The 23,390-nt window shown below is 40.2% G+C and overlaps 1 protein-coding gene across 1 annotated transcript in view; it reads right to left on the bottom strand.

Annotated features, from left to right (window-relative positions):
* Positions 1–1,846: 1,846 nt before the first annotated feature.
* The window catches only part of mboat2a (membrane bound O-acyltransferase domain containing 2a), a 47,414-nt gene continuing 25,870 nt past the window's right edge, over positions 1,847–23,390 (bottom strand). The window contains exons 3-13 of the mRNA XM_046061811.1: positions 18,931–19,008; positions 13,329–13,424; positions 12,186–12,241; positions 10,658–10,712; positions 9,565–9,751; positions 8,796–8,988; positions 8,080–8,183; positions 7,925–7,989; positions 7,630–7,762; positions 6,639–6,790; positions 1,847–4,300 (exon numbers count right to left, since the gene is read on the bottom strand). Of these exons, the coding sequence (XP_045917767.1) occupies positions 4,081–4,300; positions 6,639–6,790; positions 7,630–7,762; positions 7,925–7,989; positions 8,080–8,183; positions 8,796–8,988; positions 9,565–9,751; positions 10,658–10,712; positions 12,186–12,241; positions 13,329–13,424; positions 18,931–19,008 (1,339 nt within the window). The 3' untranslated portion in view covers positions 1,847–4,080. The remainder of the gene's footprint in view (positions 4,301–6,638; positions 6,791–7,629; positions 7,763–7,924; positions 7,990–8,079; positions 8,184–8,795; positions 8,989–9,564; positions 9,752–10,657; positions 10,713–12,185; positions 12,242–13,328; positions 13,425–18,930; positions 19,009–23,390) is intronic.

The raw sequence follows: 23,390 nt of genomic DNA on the forward strand, positions 1-23,390 counted from the left end.
AGGCTGCTTTGCATCAATGGGGAAATAGCAGTAAGGCGCAAGATAAATCAATGTAGAAAGACAGCCCACTTTGGGGAGATTATCTATGATTAGGCTGCACCATTCTAAATAATTAGTTTAAACCCAGACATGTTCCACTAATACTGAGTCATTGTAACCAATTTTACCTGGAATTGAACAACAGTACTCACAAATGACATTTCTATAACTATTCTGCACTATATAGCCTACTGTAAAATGCAGACACTACATGTATTATTTTACCAGACAAAAGAAAACCCCAGTTTCAGCCAGTCGATTAAAAACTCAATGATTCACCATGATGATGGGCTCTTCCATCATCATCATCAGGTACTTGTTCTTTACTTGAGCAGTAGTAAGAAATATTATTTCACGACATGTGTTACCATTTTTGTAGATTCAGATTTTAAAAATCTGTAATGAGAATATAAAATATTATAGTTGTCCAGTACATTAAACAACCCAACAGAATATAAAATTGCTCAAATATGCTCCACCTCAACTAGCTATTAAAATGCTTCTTACACTTGAATCCATCAGTGATAATAATCTAATATAAATATAATAACACTCACAGGGGTAATTTTCTGCAATATCAATACTTCATATAAGTGCTAATAATATCTTTTACTCATAATAGAGTAATCTGAATACTTCTTCCACTACTGATTTTTACACACAGTTGTCTACTTTAGTTCCTATTTTATTTTATGTTTATACGCATGTATTAAACAACAGATGAGGAGCCTAGAGATTATTGTTCATTTATTACAATATAATGTGCTAAGCAAATGAGAGCATGTTGAGCAGTAACATGTTACTAGAGTATTGGAGCCAGAAAATGCCCACACACGACTGACATTTACTTTGAAAAAAGTCTTGGTCGCTTTAAATTTATACTGGACCGTTGAATTATAATCATTTAAACATTGGATTTGTGAATGTGTTTGACACAGAGTCAACATCTGTACAGTTGGGAGTGATGTTGGGGTACCATAGTGGTAGAAAGGGAAGTCTAATGTCACAGCAACATACTACTGTAAAGTGCATGTTGAGTTTACTCTTCAGTTCAAACTGTTTCATCAGAACATTTTACCAACATAGGCCTTTGTCAAAGCGGACATTTTGATTTGTCATAGCAGAAAATCAACAGGTGTTACCCGATGGCTCCGACCTATTTAAGTGTCTACTCTGAAATGGAAGCAGCCGTTATTAATTTTATCACTTACACCTGTGCTTCCCCTACATGTCATCATGTCCTGTGTGAAAAAGGCCTATTGCAAATACATGTCATGTTGACAGAGGTGCCCAAACAGTAATATTTTGATAAGACCCCCTAAATATTCCTTAAACTTCAAATTTCAGAATCATATGCAGACAGCCAGCGTTGCAGGGACTTCTTTTTCTTTAACATCTACAGTATGTTATATTGTAACATTTCAGTATTGCAGAAATACAATCGTCACTAACTGTGTAATTTACCTTTTTCACAGGAGACAATTTGGCATGTCATAACAGAAAAAGCAGAGCTGTAATTAACAACATCTGTATGACATTTAGTTCCAGGGCTTTGGAATGCTGGCACACTGTCATGACACTTAATGGAACCGAGCCATCATTAATGAAATTTGTTGCACCTTTGATTTTCCTGCGAAGACAAGTGAATATGTCTGTCTGCCGTGAAAACGGTCTAATGTAATAATGCAGCGACATTGCACCACAGCAATTCAGGGACACTATCTGTTGTAGGGATTTTCCCTTTGCTGAATGAGCATGCCCCTAGATGAAATTACTCGGGGGGGAACAGATTATTTTCAAACATCAATTTTAGTGTTTAAAAATAATTTCTCTTTATTTTGCCACATAAATCAGAATTTTAAGGTACTGTTATACAAATCTTTCATTAAATTTCCTTCTGACACAAAAATAACCATCATGTTACACAGGCGCAGCACACACATACTACATGGGACACACGCACGCACACAAACACACACGCACGCACACATGCTCACATACACACAAAATAAAATGCGCCATTCTTGATTTGGCACTTTGGACATACGGAGCAGTTTGCATTGATCTGCTGGTTCGGGTGGCCATGCAGTGCAATAATCGTTATGTTTATAGAATGACACCCCCTTCCCTTAAGTGGGCCACACTTGCCTACACAAAGGCCCAGGCTACAAAATATGGTTTACATGAGACCACATCAACATGTACGGATCACTCGAATACTTGTAACACAAACAGTTATGGCAGGAATATGCAAATGTTAGAAAATCTTAAAAAGAAATGAAAGAGGCCTCACATCTGCTGCTTTGTTATTTTACGTAACGCATGTGCTACTGAATTTACTGACAATTTTTAAGAAAGAAAAACAAGCACAACTTCATTGTGGTTATGATTTTGTGGGCTCCAAATCCCCAGACTACTTTCCTGCTCTAACAGATACAGGCGGAAAAATGTGTCTTTTGACTCTTTAAACAACAGTGCAGTGCCTTTTCACCTCGTTTACACATTTCCTCGACTAAACCATGAAAATGTCTAGTGAAATGGAAATGAATTACATGGTTGGCTGTTTTGAACTGCTGCTTGTTGTAAAGAATAGATGTAGATGATTTGAAAGGCTTAAGGTGGACTAAAACAACATGGGAAAGCAGTGTTTCTAACACCCTACAGTAAATGCGCCCTGAAACAGCCCCTTTTCTAACATAAGTGCACACAATATGATATAAGACCATTTACTGCAGCTGGTCTATGTCTTTGTACAATATTATGATGTCATACACATTAATAACTGTAGCACATTTCCTCACAGACAAATGCAAATCGCACACTTCATCTGCAGCCCGAACACAATATGTGCATTTTTTAGCACTGTGCATCAAATTGGAAACTTTTCTTTTACATTCAGTTGGTTTAGAATACTACAAAACCTTTGGACCATTAAATAAGTCTTCAGTGAATGTGGGAATGTGATTAGATTCCTGTTACATTTGTAGGATTTAAAACAATTAAACTGTGCAAGTGTTCAACAGTGACGTTAACAATCCACTGTGTTTCCCCAATTATACAATTTTATTAGCATTCATTAAATAGTTTTTGGATACTTGTAATAGAAAGGCAAGACATTGCAGAGGAAACCTGTTGTGTGAAAAATATGAACGCATTAAAAAATAAAAAATAAAATAAAAATTCACACCCCTGAGCCCCAGGTCAGAAATCCTTAATTATATAAAAATTTAAGTCATGATAGGGCCAATAAACTCCCTTTGAAACACACATTTATCTTATGAGTCATGTTTGTCAAAAAAGCAGCAGATATGAAAAATATAAAAAGAAATCTAAATCCATACCTCGTGTGCCTCTTTTAGACTTACCACTGCAGGAGGCAGGATGTGAATTCCACTTTGGGACTCTCTATGTCAGGCAAAGTCAATTCATCCCAAGAAAAAAAAAGCATTGAGAATGGATTTCAAATAGTGTTGTCACACACATCTAAATACAAAACAGGTACAATGGGAATTCTTCTCCAATAGTTTTTTTTTTAAAGACATAGAAATCATACAACGTTGTGAGGATCCTAAGGCCTGTTTGAAATTGGCAGCTGATGATAAAAGGTTATGTTTCTTTTACATGAACACATTTTGGGTTTCCACCGAAACAGAGGCTTCTATCCAGACAATGACAAAAACCCTCCACATACTGCACTTCTATTCTGTTCTGTTACGCCGCAATGGTGAAACGGCATTTAGCATCTAGCAGTGTACCATCCAACGGCTATTTCACCAGATGAGTACATAGAGGGTTTAAGGCAGCTTGGAAGTCTTAATTTCCACTAAAGTAATCACTATCACTCATTAGTTTACACCGTCGCCATTGTTACATCCTGGTCTCTTATCCATGTCAGAAGTGTGATTGCTGTCATCCTTGCTACTGGAAGTTTTGACAGAACATTGACTTGTGTTTTTCTGTCTGTTAGGATTTTCAGAGAGTCCGATATTTGGTTCTTTTGTCAGGTAAACAGACCCGCCACGCTCCAGCTCCGAGTGGTTTCTAGTTCGTCTCACTGTTTTTGCTGCTGAGGGGACTGTGCGACGCTGTCCTGAGCCTCACGTGGCTTTGTCTCTCTGGGTTCTGGTTGTTGTCTGTGCTGTTGTGGTGTGTCTGATTGTCCTGTAGGCCGTCCTGCTCTTTGGCCTGCCGGCGTTTTGATTTGACCGGCAGGGCCAGTACCACCAGGAGACAGAGGAGATGTAAGCAGAAGTACCAGGACCTAAAAATCCAAAGTGAGAATTATGTCAACACAGTTTATTATAAGTAGCAGATGGAGAAAAGATGTAAATTTCTTAGTCATGCCGCTAGTGTGGCAAAAAAACAAAGAGCGGCAATGTTGGTCAGTTGGTCCACCGCTTTGGTCCAGATGGAAATATCTTAACAACTATTAACAACATGGACTGTGATTAAGTTTGGTGCAAACATTGTGTTCCCCTCAGGATGAATTGTAATATCGCTGATGATACAGTATACCAAAAATCTGCAAAACTATATAATGACATTCCCATCAGCTGTACTTTGTATTTAGTGCTAATAAGCTAATGTTAGCATGCTAATACACTGAGCTAGGTTGGTGAACATGGGAAACATTATACCTGCTAACATCTTGTTAGATTGGTCATTGTGAGCAAGCGGGAAGCTTCCGGTCTGAGATGTGAATCCAATGCGGAAATCCCATAAACTTGCATTCTATTGAACGGCCAGCAGGGGGAGACTCTTCTGGTTGCAAAAAGAAGTCCGGTTCCATTAGAAATATTGGTAAAATGACCCTACTTCTCAGCTGATTTATTACCTCAGCAAACACTTTCCAAATGAGTTTATGGTCTCAGTCGCTAGTTTCATGTCTTCTTCAATACAACGTGATGTTCATTTAATAAATTATGGTCCCATTTAGAGGAAAATAGACCATAAAGCAGAGTATGGGCAGGATTATCTGTGATTGACAAGTTGTTACCATGGCAACCTGTCAATCAGGCTAAAATGACTCCTACCCACAACACTGTGTAAATTTAACCAGCGCCACTGAAAAAGCTTATTAGGAATTGGCTGTTCACTTTCTCTGGTGAGTACATTTAGTTTTAATACTGTTGTTCGCTAGACAAAATTGTCAGCCCTGTTAACATGACAGTTAACGTGAATTACAGATGCACCTAGTTAAGCAAGCTAACTAGCTCCACCTTCTCGTCCAAATATGGTCACTTCCAGGCACCTCCTGGTTGCAAAAAATCAACATGGCGGCGCCCAAACTCAAGGCTTCAAAATGGCAGTCCACAAACCAACGTGACGTCACGATGACTATGTCCGCTTCTTTTATACAGTCTATGACTGTGAGCATGTTAGCATGCTGACATTAGCATTAGCACTGTGCCTATAAACAACAATTGTAAACATCGAAAGGCTTTTCGAAAGGCGGGGGCACTGACAACCTCATAGTCATTAGCATCATTATTAGTCAAAGTTAGGGGGGAATGGCTAATTGTGTGTCGTATGAGAAGAAGGAAACTGCAATTTTCAGGTTGACAAAAAAAAAAAAGGCTGCAGGAAAATTAGATTAAAACTAGCAAAAACAGCTATTTTTTGCTGACAAAGGAACGAGACAATACGCTCTCTGTGTCAAACTAACCTAACTAACCTAACTAAATACGGAAAGAAATCTACCTTATCAGACTATTCAGTTATGCTTATTATGTTGTTGACTTAAACAATAGCACCATACATGGATATTTTTCCAGCTCTGCCTCCTCCTTCTCCCACATCTCTGCTCCTTTAATGCATCCGTTTCACACTGCCTGTCTAGTAGTCAGGTGCAGTCCTCGTCTGAACGACACTGACCATAGCTGGGACTTTATTTTAGGGCAGAGAACGAGCAATGTAAGGGCGGCACATTTTATGTCCTCCTCATCAATCCTCCCCAGCCTTCGTTCATTAAGCTGTCTTGTTAACTGTTACAGCCTGACAACAGAGAACCAGGCTAATGAAAAAGTTTTAATTTCTACACTGTGCCAAATTAACTGCATTTCCATGCTTAATATAACAACTATTTTACACAACAGCAGTGTACAAAACTCTCATAATTTCTTTGTGAAAAGCAGAGGCTATAGTATTCTCTCTTGGAGATATTTGGTTTAATGGACTCCACAGTCAACAATACTGCTCAAAGAAATATTGTATCAGTTTCAATATACAATTCAGTCAAACACACTGTAAGAGCCATATATGGAGGTTTGTGTTGTGGGTCCAGTCCAGGTGTCACCTTTCTGCTTTGCGTCAAACACAATTTATGTAGGAACCTTTACTCAGGCGACAGCAGTTGCTAGATGGATGGGGAGCACTAATATTAATTTATAAGCTGTACTGTGTTTAGTGGGGAAATGTTAGACTCAGTGGATCTTTGTTGACTGTGTTGTGGACTACTGCATTTACCTGAAGACCGTTAACGGTGAACAATAAATCTGAACAAAAATAGCAAGAGCACATTTCTTTATGTAACTAGACACTAGCCGTCTATGCAACCCTCAGTGGCTTCAAGTTTAGATTTAGCCGCTACACACATATACCTGTAGAATTTGAGTGAGGGTCCCACAGCAAGTAGGACAAATGGCGCCACTGTGTAGCTAATGGCGACCTGAGTCCATGCCCACGTGATGACATCATAGATGCACTTGTACGAGTCAGACCCCAGGAAGTGCGGTCTGATGTTGTGCCTTACCTGGGAGTGCAGAAAAAACATCCTGTGAGTTTCTCAAAATAACTTTCACATGCATTAATCTGTAAACTTTAAAATGCATTCCTGCCATTCCACCGTGCAGTAAATTAGACTCAAAATGAACCAACTCACCTACTTCCTGAAATTTTTCGTGGCAGCAGGCATTACACTGCCTAGGTCTGCTTATAATCTGCCCATCCTTCTCTTTTTTCCCCATCTCTCTCTCTGTCTTTCTCCATCTCATAACTCTTCAGAGAAATCTATCTCTGAACATGTCCATGTGGCAGTGGCCAATAGTTTTATGCTGTAACTGGGTCAGTGGTCTCCTTGTCCTACTTTAGATAAAGAAGAAAAAAGTCCCTGCAGGAACTCACCTGCGTTTCCGATAATCAACCCTTCAGACCGTTCTTATCCAGAATTATACAGTGTAAATCACCACTCCACTTGTCTCTATATAAATACCCTCTTGTCTCTTTCTTTCGATAGACTAGAGTGAAGAGGTCTGGCTTAGCAGAGATTAGTGGTAATGGCCTCACACTTTCACATGAGGTATATGTGGCATACTACTTTATTATTATCCTCTTACTCTCCATAAAGAGATTTTGTTTGTGGGTATGCTAAGTAGCTAAGTGGTAAATCTAAAGAGCTCTTACAGAACAATGGAAAAACAAAAAAATTAATAAAATATATCCATAATAACTGTGGGATTCATCCTCTATATTATCAGAGCATAACGTACTATTGTATAATCATGACTTCTATCATCTATATCTATCTGGCTGAATATATTTGGCTCCAACCATAGATTGTACTATATAGACAGAATCAGTGTATGTACTCACTGCACGTGCAGCCATGGTCATGGCAATGCCAGTGAGGAAGGTCAGGTAATAGCCGGGGTACACCCCATGCCACATGGCCGACAGCAGGAAGGTGGCAGCAGTGGGGTTGATGGCACAGCGCTCATAGCACACTCTGGGGAGAAGACCGCCATGACACACATCCAGTGTTTGGTCAAAACAATTCAAGTAGAAACATATGAAAGGTTTATGCTTATATTTCAGCATCCCTCTACAGCCAGGGCTTGCTCTCACACAAGCTGAGCAAGGTATAGTATAACAAACTGTATTAGTTTACCTTTTGAGCCAAAGAGCTGTCTGGATATTCCAGTTGTCTAGGAAACTCTTGAAACTGGTGGCAAACTGAAATTGGACCCAAAACAATATACTTTTAGGCTTTAGTTGAGAAAGGCCTTTATCTAGATATAATATGTCTTGTAAAAAGAGCCTGACCTCAATGTCCAGAATTCTGAGGTTGGATATCAGGTCCCAACGTGGGGAGCCATCTTTGTTGTATCCATTGAAGCCAAATCCGGCAGCATTGTTGATAGCGTCAGCTGCAGGAGAAAGGTACAAATAAGTACTACAACAGCAACAGCAAAGGATAGCATTAGCTTGTACAGTTCAACACTAGATGGCACTGTTGCTTCAGGAAACGTTGTTAAATAAGACTTTTTAGGCTGCATCTCAACATACTGTACAGACTACTTTAAAAATAGCTCAATTCTTTGAACCTGTAACAGCTCAGTGAATTCATACCAGTGGTAGCATTATAAAACCAAAGTAGTAAGATGCCTATATAAAATTCACAGTCCAGCTTCATTCACTCCAAAGTCACTCACTTTGTATTGAGTCAAGCAATTTGACTCTTCCAGGAGATGGAGCACAGTCTTCAGTCTAAGTTCATTATTGAAAGAAGAAGACAGAGATACACAAGGCCATCCAGGTACTTTCAAGGGTAACTCACATTCCGAGTCTTTTGACAACCATTATTTGATTAAATATGTGATTCTGAAGGCCAATACTTTTTTCTCTTCCTCTAATACCAGAGCTTTGCTCTTTTTCAGTGTTTGCTTGTCTTTTTGATACGCCAACCATCAAATACATATGGGTGGTCAGATGGGTGGGAGGAAATGCGTACTTCAGTAATAAAGTCACATCAAACTCACCAAGTGTCCAGACAAAGTAGTACTTTGGCCTCAGAGACAGCATGGCCAAGTAAAGGTAGATGACCTGAAGGTAGAAGGGTGTGGAGTTGACAAAGTCATCGTCTATGGCGTGCTCCACTGGGAGCACCTTACACAGCGACAGATAGATGGCCAGCGAGATGGCACATGTACACAGTTTGGAGATGACGTCATTCTGGGTAGAGGTGAAAGAAGAGAACGAGATGCAAATAAGCAGCCCATTGCACCAAATTATATTCAAAAACAACAATAACCATATTAGGAGACGTCATGGTTGTACTTAAAAAAACTCTGTTAAGTTTACTCGAGGTTAACGCAAGTCCTTGAGCATTCTCTTGTGTTTTATATTTAGCAACGCTTGTGTTTCTCTCTGTTCCTTTCTCTTCTGAGATCACACACTCAAATCTGGTAGTGTAATTAAATTATTAATGCATTATGCAAAAAGAAAACACAAATAACCTTTAGGTTTAAGATTTAGACATTTGCATCATTAAATTCTCAATAACGTCTCAGATTCTGTAAGCGCATTTTAATTACCGCACCCCTTAAAACTGCTCTACTATTGTATGGGCCTTTTTCAAACATTACCTAAATATGCATTTAAAAAAAAAAAAAACACTCTGAGAGCTTAGTGCATTTTAGAATGTATTTCGCACACCGTAGCAGAAAATGTAAGTCTATTTTACCACAGTGTTCGCAGACTTCACATGATGTATGCCCTTCTATTCAAGTGGTATAAACTGTGTTGTACCTTGGGTGAGGGTTCACTCTGCTTGTACTTCCCGTTCTCCTTGCCGTTGGAGTTCTCCTGGTGGCGTGGCTGGTAGCCCGTTCCTTCGATGAAGGCCATGTAGTCGTTGTAAGAGCAGGTGGGCCCTGCCAGGATGCCCATGAAGTTACAGTTGTAGCTCAGGTACTCCAGCAAGCTGGGCATCCGCCTTAAAGGCCACCGGGAAGAGAGAAGAGCAGATTTGTTGGGGGAAGGGGTGATGGGATGTTTTCATGTATTGCAGCAGTTTTTAAAATACAGTATAATAGCAGAACAGACCATGTGTAACAATGGCTACCTGTCCACTGAGAAACCAGTGGGGTCTATTCTATTGAACTATGCAAGAAAAAAAGGAGTGCCTGATGGCTTTGACTGACTGAAGACTTTTATGTTCTCTTACCCTATCTTGCTGAATTTAATCTGCCGGGCAAGGTAGCAATCAAACTGCCTGAAGAGGAGCACTTGTTCTGACTGCTAATTCGTCACCTTCCCAGTAACCACCACAGAGTCAGCGGCTGACTCGCAGTAGCCCAGCAAAGGTTTATGAAACAAAGGTTTGGGGCCTCGTACACATACTTGGGACCTTAGGGGCACATTGGTCACCACTATGTCAAGATGTGAGCCTTGCTCTCTGCTCTGTCACTTAACTGTTATATTATTGTCACATATTAACTCCCTGTTAGCCTAAGGTAGCAACTCATCTCCCTATGAACTGTTTTTTCCCCATTATTTCAGCACCTTCAGCTGCACTACTGTCTCAAATAGTAACTGTCAGGGAAGGAAATCTGAGCTGTTAATGCAAGATAGGTAGAGGGTAGGGCATTCAAACCGGCCACATGAAAGTAGTGAATGTGTGGTTTCCAGGATACTTAGTGCCTAACAACTGCTTGATAACACCAGAGAGAGCCTGCAAAGGGGGCAATGTGGTGAGTTCCTGTGCAGAAGGCAATGAAGCCTTTATTAAAAATCACAGAGTACATTAACTCTTTAATTTAACACAGTGTCAACATTTTGACTCAACTTGACTGAATGGGCCCATCACCTGAAGCAGTAAAAACATACCTGAGTCACATACCTGATAGCAAGGTATTTCTGAGTGGGAGTCAGCTGCACATCTCGCTTGGCCAAACCTACAGACAGATGCAAAGAGACACATGTCACATTTAAAACAATAGAAATGTATGTACATGGACAGCTGAAAATCATATTCTGAGAATCATTCACTCACACACACACACACACAAAATGTGTTCTGATCAAGCTCGGACTCTCAAGGCGTGCAGGTATATCAAACCTAGCCGGTCGTCGGATGTACCTGCCATTTCAACACATGGGCCAGTAAGTGACTCATCATCTAACACAGGTTGTTCCACTGTTCTGGTTGTACTTTTGCGTTGGCTCCTTTCTGATAAATATTCCAGGAGGACAATTTTCACCTTGGCTAGACATCCTCAAAGTAGTTACTGTTGTTTTTGAGAAGGTCTGTAAAAGTGTGCTTTATTTGGAGGGCTAAATGTCTGGGAATATTTGTTTTTCAGTCCGCTCTTTGTTTATGAAGTCCTGCGGCTTTCATAACTCATTAGACTGAGCACTCGTGGCCAGATTTGGCATCATGGTGAACGTGTAGGAGTTGAGTGTACGGCTCATCGTGCAAGGCTATGTTTAGTTAGATTCTGCTGCTCTTTTGGCCACAATTAAACCTATGATCCCAATCAAATGACTGAATTATGAAGCAGCTTCACTGGTGCTTTAATAATAGCTGGATTACCAACGATAACTTAACTGTAGAAAAATATAGCTAGTATGCGTAAGTATAAACAGCACACAGGTATCAGGGTGTGACAGTTCTCCAAGGTCGGAGATTACGGTCTTAGTTTCTCATTAGACTCGGAGAATCTGTGACCTCAACAGAATTTAAAAAACTATGCTACTTTAAACTGCATCCACATGCATGTACGAGCCAACACACACATTGATAAACTAGACTGGCGATTGTGTTCATGCTAGAATATTCTGAGGGGACTACAAGCGGGAACTAAAAAGCTACGTGTGACTCATATTCCTCTTAATCGCAAAGCCCCTCGGACACTTGATCGCACTTGTTTATTTTAACCTTGGTGTCAATTCTCCATCTTTAATTATTGCTCATTAGCACATGTGGCGTTTCAGTAACTCACAGCAGAAATGTCAAACTTAATTTGTTTCAAAAAGCTGACTTCAGTATTAGTGTGGCACAGGACTACATTTACCGTACAGTGCTTCACATTGAGCTAATAAATGGTTAAAGCATTACCATACATGGTTTAAAAGGTATGCAGCCTAGTTCAAATTCAGCTTGTGTTTTAAGAGAGCCAGCAAGAGAGGGAGAATGTGCATACTTGGTCATTACATAACTGTGTTTGCCCTCTTTCTGGTTCACTAGTCCATTGTCAGAACTGACTACTGGCTTGGAAGCATGGCCATGTGATCTGTTTTTTAAACTCCAAAGAGAACTGAACCATTTTCACTTCTGTCACGTCTGCCACTTTTTTATTTCTGCACAGCGGATGCACACACCCTGAAAACACACACACACTTTAGAGACGCTTTGATGCCCGCCTTACCATCGTGTATTTCAAACGCCAAGCTGGTAATCTTCTGTGTTATAACCATCATGGGCCTAATGAAGAGCATCAAACAGATAAAGGCCACGTTAATGTGTGTAGATTTCAAAACCACTGCACTCAGTAGACTAAGAAAGCAGCACTACAGCAGAGAAAGATCAAACAAACCGGCTCATCACAATGTTTTGTTTGGCTTTTTAACAAGCTGACATTTACATTATTTTCATACATACATCACCTTTATAATAAATGCTTGTTTTTTTAGTTTAGAAGATGTTATTGTGTTAATCTGCTGGCCCATGTTTATTCAATCATTGTTGTTTCCTTTTACATGGGTAACTACTGGCCTTAGATGCCAATTCATCCAGTAATAATAGAAACAGTATCAGCTGCAGTAGTATCTCCACAATGGGAAGTTTCCTCCGGGGTAACTGCAGACCTCTGAACTTCCTTTAGCTATTCTTTCTCTACTTCTTCTATATTATTTAGGCCCAATATGGCCCTGTGCTACTCAGCCCACTTCCTCTTGACTTAACAAAGGCATTCTCTTTCAATAAGGATTGTAAATATCTGCTCTTGTGTGCCTTAGCCTGCATTTAGATATATAGTCAAAACATGCAACTAGCCTGAGATGTTCTGGTCTTTCAATAAAATAGCTTCAAAAGACTTAAGAAAATTAAAGATTACCAGGTGCTGTAAAACAAAGTACATTTGCCTATAAGGCTCACACTGATGTTTTAGAAAAATGACACTGACATTTACAAGAAAATGTTGTTGAAACAGTGAAATCTCTGCCCTCGCAGAGGCAGTATGGGTTTGCATTAGGTTACTTAGCAACTGGCCACCCCCACCCCTGCTGAGAGTCCAGGCTGTCTGCTTCGATTGTCAGACAGTCTGGAGGAGTTGGAACCAACCACGAGGAACTTTAGTCGCTATCAACTGGGGACACAGCAGTGTGACATGCTCTTCTTTCGGTTTAGCTCAGACTGGTTGAGTCATATCCAATATTCCCCTGACTCTTACAGGTAACATCTCTTTTAAGTTTTATTTGTACTCCACTTGAGCATCCACAATTAAGACCAGTGTAGGTCTTCAGTTTTTACTGGAGAACCAGAAATACTCTAGAGAGCTCTGTGGTCTTACCCTGTAAAATCTGCAGAGTACATGCCATAGTCAAACACGTAGACTCGTGTGATCTGACACAATATCAGATAGCCAAGCGTCACAATGAAGCAGTACCTGTGCGGAGAAAGGAAAGAAAAGAGAAATGAGGACATTAATACATAATAAACGCAGTGCAAACAGGTGAAACACATGTAAGAATAAGAAAATTTTGCATTGAAAGGCCAAAAACTAGTAGGGAAATCTTGATGAATATGTTCTAACATTAACTGTCAATCTAATTTCTTAATGCAAAGTTCGGAGGAGAGAAAATAAACATAGTCCATCTTTTTGTTCTTATATCTATAGCAGAAAAGACTTTCTTCTTGTACAGTACGAAAGACAGCAGCCTCGGTAACAGGGCAGAGCTATGGAAAGGGGAGGGGGTCAAAAATTGGACAAAAAGGCAGGAGGAGGCTCCAATAATGTGTCACTGTCAATGGTTGAAGACAGAGGACAACGCAACCTTTCAACAGAAGACCAAACACAGAGCAGCACTAAAGCCTGTTGTACAAGACTGTTGCAGAGTCAGTCCAAGTCAAAGCTAGCTGGCTACCATTCCTCTGCTGCCAACAATAAGAGTATTGTGCTGCACTGAGAAGGAATACAACAATGATAGGACACAACGGGACCTCTTGATTCTGAGAGCCTACTGTATCTGCAGTCCAGGACACCATCTAAACTCTGGAGCCAAGAATTTCTAACCGCTCATGCTGCTGCGATATGAAATATCTTCAGACCTTTCAAGATCCATCTCAGCCTCTAAAAACTCGGACAAAGATTACACACTACTATTAATCACTAAACCCTTTAGAGAAGGCACAACCCACACTTGGTGTGCTTTTCAGTGTACACAATATTTCTCAGGATCTCGGGAGATCAGTCCTACAGCAACAGGGCTCATTGAAGTGTACTGTGTGGACACATTCAGTAATATTAGGTAAAAGGTGTGTTTCACGCTGAGTAATTTATTTTTGGAACAATGGTTGGTTTCAGGAAACCAACCACAAAAAATGGATATGACATTATGTGGTATGCTTCCTACTAGGCCACCCATTCATAAACTTTTCTATACTGGACAACATAAGTGGTATTCAGCTAACATTGTCCACTATTGGCTAGAACTCTAGAGGAATCTGGACCTGCAAGTAGGGCTGGGCAATAAATCCATAATGATAATTATCGCAATATAATTTTCCACAATAACATAACAAATGTTAAATATATTGTCAATAAATATTTGATTTAATTCATTTGGATCATGAACGAATTAGCACTTAATTTTTCTATTAAGATATTTATTTTGTTGAGAAAAGGGACTGAAAAAAGATTTTACTTAATTTTACTCCAGCATATTTAAAAAAGGAGATTTTGTCATGTTCTGACCATAAAGAACAGTTTAATAACACAACTAACCATCTGATTTCTTTAAAAAGCAATAACCAGCCTTTTAACTCGAAATATATAATAATTTGGCATTTATTGTGATAATTATCGATATCGAATGGTATGAAATTTTTTATTGTGATAAATGTTGGGCCATATCGCCCAGCCATACCTCCAAGCATGTACCAAGAGGGTAATACCATCACTGCCAGGAGTCCAGGGCGACGGACTCTGTATCTGTGCCTAAACGTGTATCAATAAATCATGTTTTGCACCTCATTCACAAATGTCTCCCAATTTCGGTACTATTCTCTGCAGTACACTGAAAACCTACAAGGCAAAAATAGTGAATATATTAATTTATTTTCCCTGTTCAGTGGTTTGTTATACACGGTAGAAAGAAACACCTGAACCAAAATCCTACTTATAGAGTAAGTTACAGTAAGTTGTCCTATTCCACTGTTTACAATGGGGCTTTACCTAATTTGACAATTTCATGAAGCAAGTGGCCATATCCTGTTGCAGACCACTCCAGCAACGTCAAGATAAGATGACCAGAGTTCCCAAATTGCTGTTTGATTCGTATTAAAAGTAAAGGAAAAGTAGAAAGTTTACTAGCTTTAACACAACGACTAAATATGCTCACTACTACAGACAACATGATATAAAATGGACATTTTTGCACTGTAAGAAAGCTTTAGGTTTTTCTATTGACTCTGCTAACAATTTCAATCATTAGCAACAACCCTGTTTCACCAAGATCAGCTTTCTCTACAGGCAGCACACAGCAGCAGTTATTATCAGTGAGGATTTGAGCTATACTGTATGTGCTGCAGCAGCTATATTTGCAGTGGGCCCACCAGGGATTCTGTCTTCATCCTCATCTGATTTGTGTTTCTGTAATTCGCAGCTCAGAGGGGGGTGTTTCATTTCCACTCAAGGCATCGGATTGGAGTCTGGGACTAAAGTAGGGCTGGTCTCCCACTGTGGGACAGCGGTAGAAGGGTCAACGTGTAGATGAGGAGCCACAGGTATAGATACACAGTACACACTGTACATGGAGCAATGAAAATGAAAAAAAGACAGGCTATAAATAAATGTATGAACACTCCCAAGACTTTTCTCTAAGGTTGTGTACACATAGTAAACGACCTGAGGCGCGCGCGCGCGTGTCCGCTTGCTCAAATGCATAAACAGATCCGGGAACAAACTTCCATCTGTTAAGTATGCAACTACGAGGCACTTATCACCGTCAGGTTCACAATCATGCTTTTTCACACCAAAATGAATACGAAATCCAATTGCAAGCTTATGTTACAGACAGAAGTTGTATCCATAACTCAAGCCCTCCTGAGGATTAGATGGCTGTAACTGGAGATGCGTGCAGGGTAATAGAGTAGTGTCATGAGTGGGCAGACCATCCCAGAGAACTAATGTTTAGTGCCCCTGCACTGGAAAGTGTCTGCTTCGATTTAGTATTCTTGGGCTGCTAGGTTACGAGTCGGGCTGAGTAAACAGCTAGAGGGAGGAACCTCAGCTGTCAGTATTGCCCTTCCCCAACCTCTATGTCAAAACTTATCTTGGAGCCACTCAGTGACACATTACTCTCACAGCCTTCCCCATTGGTTACCCCATATCTCAGGATTTCACAGTTCTCTGTTTCTCCCAGCTGTCAACCAGCAGGCAGTGCTGTTTTCCCAACTTGGGGCAAGTAGGTAAGCGTCCAGAACATTCCCTGTCTGCTCACCACATTCAACAGGTGAACAGTCAAAGAGAGTGGGGGAGTGAGAGATCCAGATGCAAGAGTGAATAGTATGAAATATGACACCTCACCATTGAACAAAGTGGTCAGTCAAGAGCCACACTAAGCCGGGTTTACATTCACAGTCATTCCCACAGTCCAGAAAAAAAGTACTTTTAGCAGCTCCACAAAGCTGTCACACTGCAAACACTGTACAACCCCCACCCCCCTCCCCTCCCCTTGCCGGGTATCTGAATGGGAGAACAACAAATAGAGAACACAGGTCCCGACACAGTGCAACGGTCTTGAGAGCAGCGCACTGTTAAGAGTATGTTTGCAAACTCTGTCCGAGCATAACTGCAAACAAGTCTTATAGCCAAAGGTGTTAGTGGAGGTAAAAGCGTATATATTCATCATTATACTGATTTATTTTTATCTTGACTCAGCAGTTTTATCTTTAGCAGGTGTTACAGCGTGTTGTGTAATACTGCAAAAACATTATGAGGTGGGATAACTGACTGGGGCATGGAGATCAGAGTTTTACCAATGAACTACTTCTATGTCTGGTTTTATTGAGAGAGCAGAGCAAATTAGCTTCCTCTTTTTCTTTTAACATGAACATACAAATAAAATAAAGAGAGACAAACTAAGAACAACATAAAGGGGGGGCAAGAAACTAAAGTGGAAATATAACCATGAAAACAAAATGTAAAAACTGTAGTTGCTAAAATATTGTCATGCACATGATACAGCAGTATGTTAAATTAAGACCTGCACATTTTTTAAAAGGTACTGTGACTTTATACAAAGTAGCGGACTGTATAGAGAGAAGGAACCACAGTTAGTCCTCATTCTTGTATATACGAATATACATATACATAACAATGGCTTTGAAAACCTTGACTATCTATGCAGCCAATTCAAGTGTAGTTCAAAGAGTAACAGCCATGGGTTGAACATTGGGAGGTTTCTCAATCTGAGTTCTTGTCTGCACTTGTGTTCTTGTGGACTTGTGAAACGTCATAAGTCGCAGCCAAAGTACTGTTCCAATTCAAAAGTCCGCATCTAGCCAAGTACATTTTGCTGCCAAAAAGCGGAAATGTCGGACGAGAAAACTCAGAACTGCAACTTATAATACTTGTGTGTACTATAAGTAACTATATAACTACTATATGTTCTTGTGTCACATATAGTAGTTTTAAGAGTTTTTAATGAGGGAATACAGTTGTTTAAACTCCAAATATGTGGTTGATTTCTCAAGACAGAGCTGATTGAAAAAATTGCTACGACGTTTTCGGAGATGTGAGGTCCCGCCCGCTAACGGTCCGGCCGTCATCAAGTTCGCTGCTGCTCCAATTGCTGAATGACTGACGGCGTGCTCCCGTTCCTGGAAGTTTGTATTCCCAAGCTTTAAAGTACAGAAGTCCGAACTTGGCGAACTCGGTATTGAGAAACAGTGTCCTGCCTCTGTGGTTCTCCTCCTCTCTGCCCCTGAGCTGCGCCATCACCCTGGGGGGGCTGGGTGCATTTTTTTTATCTCTGGAAGTAATGGAGGTGTGTTGGTTTGGCTTGGATGACAGCCAGCTTTCAGTTTTATAAGAGCTACAGTAAGAGGGAGTGGACGCTTATCTGCCCACTTACACGACAGACAGAACCACCAGCCTAAAGGCACACTAATGCTGTTTGTAGAGGGTTACGCTTCCAAGAATAATGTCATATGACACTGCCAGCTGTTGAATTGCCATCTTCTAGTGTGGCTAAACATGTATTGTGTCTTACGCTACTGCCATTCTGTCACTGGGTTTTCAGTCCTTTCTTTCTGAGGGCAGTTGCTGATGTGATTAATGTTTTGTTGGCGTCTATTTAGAGCACTCTCCCCAGGGGGAAACATCTACTGTTTACACCTGCACTCATGACATTGAATTCTGGTAAAAAATAACATCAAAGACTGTCTGTGTGTGTGTGTGTGTGTGTGTGTGTGTGTGTGTGTGTGTGTGTGTGTGTGTGTGTGTGTGTGTGTGTGTGTGTGTGTGTGTGTGTGTGTGTGTGTGTGTGTGTGTGTGTGTGTGTGTGTCTTGATGAGCCATGGTCACAGATGGAGGGCTGGGGGCATCATCATCATCATTGCCATCATCATGGTGACCCAGGCTTGTATGCCTCAAAAACACAGACAAATGAATGAAGACACAAACAGAAGGGTGCTCCTGTTTATCTAACATCTAATATCTGTAAATTCTGAACAAGATTTTGGTTTACTGGCTTTGACAAAATGTGTTTGTCATGCTTCCGCTTCCCCTTTCAGGTTCATTAATGTGGGGGAAATGAAGAGGCTTTTTACAATCCTGTGCGATTCTGACACTTCCAGGAACCGTGAAGCCAAATAAACAAATCTGGTGGAAAACCGTGCAAGTTTTTTAATGAAATTTTGCATTTAATTTGTGCTCCACCTGCACTTACTTGTGCATGTGCTCCAAGCCAGCAAAGACCATCACACTGTAGGACAGACCGCTCTGCACCAGGAAATGGAGGGAGTACCTGTGGAGAGACAGACATTATGAATGATTAGGCACTTTTTTGAACTCAACTTTTGACATTTTCTTGGCATTGTTTCCTGGTTTGTTATTTACTGAAAAAAGTATTCTTTACCACTTCCGTACACTAGACTATATAAGACTTTATTTGCTTTTTGTATTACCTTCCACATCCTGCTTTGTCATCCCATACAGTAATAACGAAAAGGAAATAACAGCATTATGAAACTACGGTCACACCATAAGCTGTGTGAGGCCAGACCTTTGTAGCCAATAATGTGTAATCTACAGTCACAAGACAGGATAGTGACGGTCACCATCACACTATGTTCTTAACGGATTCCCTTGACTTCTAGCTCCAAGACTCCTTATATCGGCACCATAATTGAGCATGAATGTGTGTGTTGATCAGATTCAGATTTATATCCACTTCTCTCCCTTCACATCCACGCACAAACATAAAGTTCAACAGCAGCAGCAGCCACCAGATGGGTCTTTGAAGGGCACAGTGTGTGATGCTACCGACGTCAAGCCCTCCAGGAGAGGAGAGATGCCACAATGTGTTAGCAGTGACTCAACAAAGAGGGCAAGGGCATCGGGGGGTTGGCAGGGAACAAGGGAGCACAAGGTGGGTGGATTCAATGAACCGCCCAGAAAAATAAAAGGGTTAAGAATGCAGTAATAATAACCTGATGAAGGGAGTGGAAAAACATAAATAAAGTTCTTAAGACACTGTTTCAACTATTGAACAATCTCAAAAATGTCTTCTCCAGTGACACTCAGAAACAAGCTTGTGCGTCTGACAGAGTGGGAATACGTCCTAAAATAAACCAACACCCTGCAGCATCTGTGAGGCAGATCCTCTAGGGCTGCAGCCAGGTGCCCTCTAAGGCAGAACAGCAGGAGTGTTTGTGCAATGGAAGCTTAAATTATTTTGTGTGTGTGTGTGTGTGTGTGTGTGTGTGTGTGTGTGTGTGTGTGTGTGTGTGTGTGTGTGTGTGTGTGTGTGTGTGTGTGTGTGTGTGTGTGAATAAAAAAAGGTGTGCAAATTTAAGTGTATGCATAGATGCATTCATGCATCATCCACAAGCATGCTGCTCTGGCAGACGCTGCTTGGGATCCTATAAACAATTAACATGTGCATGGCTCTAAGTTGCTGTGACTTTCCTTTGCTTGAGAAGCTTAATAAATAATTACACTCATCTTTTTTGAATCACAACTTTTGATTACATCATTATATGTTACGGTATTGTAAAATTAGTAGTTTTGGGGATAAGAACAATTTATACCTGTAATTAAACATAAAATACTTAGCTTGGAGAACTGAGCCCAGCACAATAAATACCATATACTACATTTGTAAAATGTGTCTGTTTATAGATATTTAAAGAAGCTTGTGCTCTATTAATTACTGTAGCAAATAAAACTTCTTTGGCAGGCTTTTACAGACAAACAGATAAAGAGGTTGTCATGACTTTGTCAAATGGTACAGGATGATACAGCTCAGTGACTATAGTACATTAACTTACTGTTTTGTGTCTGACTAATTCTATGTCTCAGTTCCTTATTTCTTATACACTTATTTCTGTTGTATTTTTAGGATGTGGTGATGATCTGGTAACATGTCCTGATTATTTAATTAAATCAGCCTTGCCGGCAATTGCGCCTGGTCACAGTACATCCACATAAGTGTTTGTTTTTGCCACTGACAGGGTTGTTATTGTAATTGTCTGACAACACTGAGGAAATGATCCCTACTAGGGCTGAACGATTAATCGTTTTCAAATCGAAATTGCGATTTGAAAGTACGCGATAAGCTAATCCTAAAGGCAGCGATTAAAATATAGGTTTATTATAGACATACAGCGCATCTGACCCGTTTTAAACAGTTATGCAGTTACAGATTCATTCTGTTGTCATCCTTGTGTGACAGACTTGCTAACCAATCACAAGCCCATGCAGCTCCTGTTACGGTTCTGCTCACTAATCAGAGCGGGCACAGGGTGTGTACATTTTACAACAACAAACGAAACAGGAGGATAACGTCGGATCATGGTGTCAGGCGAACTGACACAGGCGGCGGCTGTGCCGCGGTTTTGTCCGGCGTCAACTCACACTGAAGTGTTTCAGCAGCAGAGCATTTAGCCCTAAGTTGTTTACCCTTACACTGTTGTTAATATTTCATTTTGTGTGCTTCAACTACGGATAACAGCTCTCTGTGAGACGGTTTTGTGTTGCTCTCGCAGGCTACATATCCCACATGGGGCATTTCAGAACAAGAGCGTTTTGCCTGCTTTATTTTGAAAAATTGACCGGATTCTCTATGCCGTTCTGTGTCTGACTTCCTGCCCGGTTCATCTGCTCTGTGATGCTTGACGCTGCTTCCATCAAAAATAGACTGGCAGTAAATATTGAACTTTCACTGAACTTTTTTTGTTTTTGTTTTTTTAAATCGCAAATCAAATTGTAATCGCAATATCTGGCAGAAAAATCGCATTTAGATTTCTTCCCAAAATCATTCAGCCATAATCCCTACAGAGATAGACCTTTTTTAAAGAGTTAGATCCTTTTTGTTCAACCAGAAACAATCGCTATATCGCTCTCTTCAAGCCACCAGACTCCCTTGACAAAAAAACTTAATTTTACCTTGCAGAACCAGGGAGTTGTTGATCTACAGCTGTCAATGTAGTTTCTGATTCAGGAATGAATTATACTACATCACCTAGCCACAACTCAGTGTCAGTTGACCGTGTACAAAAACCGTCTGTCGGGGAGGTGACGAAGTAAAACCCTATCATCTATCTATAACCTGATGAACGTTTCACCTGGTTAGCATTTCCCCAGTAGCTGGATGTCTGGCTAATGTTTCTTATGTTTGCTCTCACACACACACACACACACACACACACACACACACACACACACAGACTTTGAGAGGCACTCTGCCAGAGGTACAGTGGGTTGTCCATTACAAGGCAATAGCTTTCTAATTGGATATCAGTTACTCCCCTATCGACCCATTTGCTTTGGCAAGGGGAAGAGAATGAGGACGGGGTGAGGGAGAGTGAAGGGGGGAAGCGATGAGAGGAGGGAAGTAGGATGATGGCAGACAGGTAGCAAACAAGGAGATGGGTATAAGGACAATGACAGGAGAACAAAAGCAGAATAAGAAACTGCAAATTGAGTGACTGATAATTTAAAAGTAAGACAATGATGAAACGCTATTAATCAAAACAACAATACAAATGATACAGCAATTAACTAGAATTGAAATTGTTAATGTCAGGTTTCTGTCAATGTCAAGCTGATGACAAACATTTTTGGCAACTGATTACTGAAATTGGTTAATTGTTTCAGTCACTTTTTTCAAGCAGACATGCCAAACATTGTCAACATGCCAACATCTTTTCTTTCTCTCATGTGAGAGTTAAATGAACTGCTGTTTGAACAAAACAAGACATCTGTAGATGTCGCCTTGCGCTTTTGGATCTAGTAAGGAGCATTCTTCACTATTTTTGACATTTTATAGGCCAAACAATGGATGTATCTGACTTCAACTGAGTGCAAATATAGCAAGCAGTTTAATTTCCTACTCAGCCTCTTTGGATTTAGTCTTTCTTTCTAGGGATATACATCAGTGACCTTTATACAGTGCAGTCAAAAGACCCTCAGGAATGTGATGCCCCCTTCTGCTTAAACAAAATTACTTTTAACTTCTCTGAAAGGGTACACCTACATGTAAAAAAAAAACAAAGCTGAAATAAGGTTGAAACCAAAGATAATTTTCACGGTCAATTAATTAGATAATTTAGATTTTTGACTGTTTTGTATTTTAAAAAATCCAAAAAAATTAAAACGCCCATTATGTTTTTATCTGACAAACACCTGAAAAATCAAAAGACATGCCAAATATTTGGCACTGTTGTTTCATACTATTACAATTTAAAAGATTAAGATTAAAAGAAGTAGACAGAACCACCGTGATGTCACCCATTGGTTTGTGGACTAGTGTTTTGAAGCCTCAGGTCTGACATTTTGGCCGTTGCCGTCTTGGCTTTTGGAACCAGAAGTGACCATACTTGGATGAGAGGTTGGAGTTGGGGAGGGATACACGTTGCTATGCCTGTCATGTCGCTGTGGTAACGACTTGTCAATCACAACGTAGCCATGCCCTAAAGCATACGCTGCTTCATTGTCTATTTTCTTCTAATTGAGAACATAATTTACAAAATGAACAGCATGCTGTATTGAAAAAGACTTGAAATTAGCGACTGAGACCATAAACTCCTTAAGGGAAGTGTTTAACGATGTAAAAAAAAAATCAAGTGAGAAGTAGGGTTATTTTATCATAGACTTATATACAATCGGACTTCTTTTTACAACCAG

Source organism: Micropterus dolomieu, linkage group LG11 (genome assembly GCF_021292245.1).
Source record: "Micropterus dolomieu isolate WLL.071019.BEF.003 ecotype Adirondacks linkage group LG11, ASM2129224v1, whole genome shotgun sequence".
In the NCBI taxonomy this organism is placed as follows: domain Eukaryota; kingdom Metazoa; phylum Chordata; class Actinopteri; order Centrarchiformes; family Centrarchidae; genus Micropterus; species Micropterus dolomieu.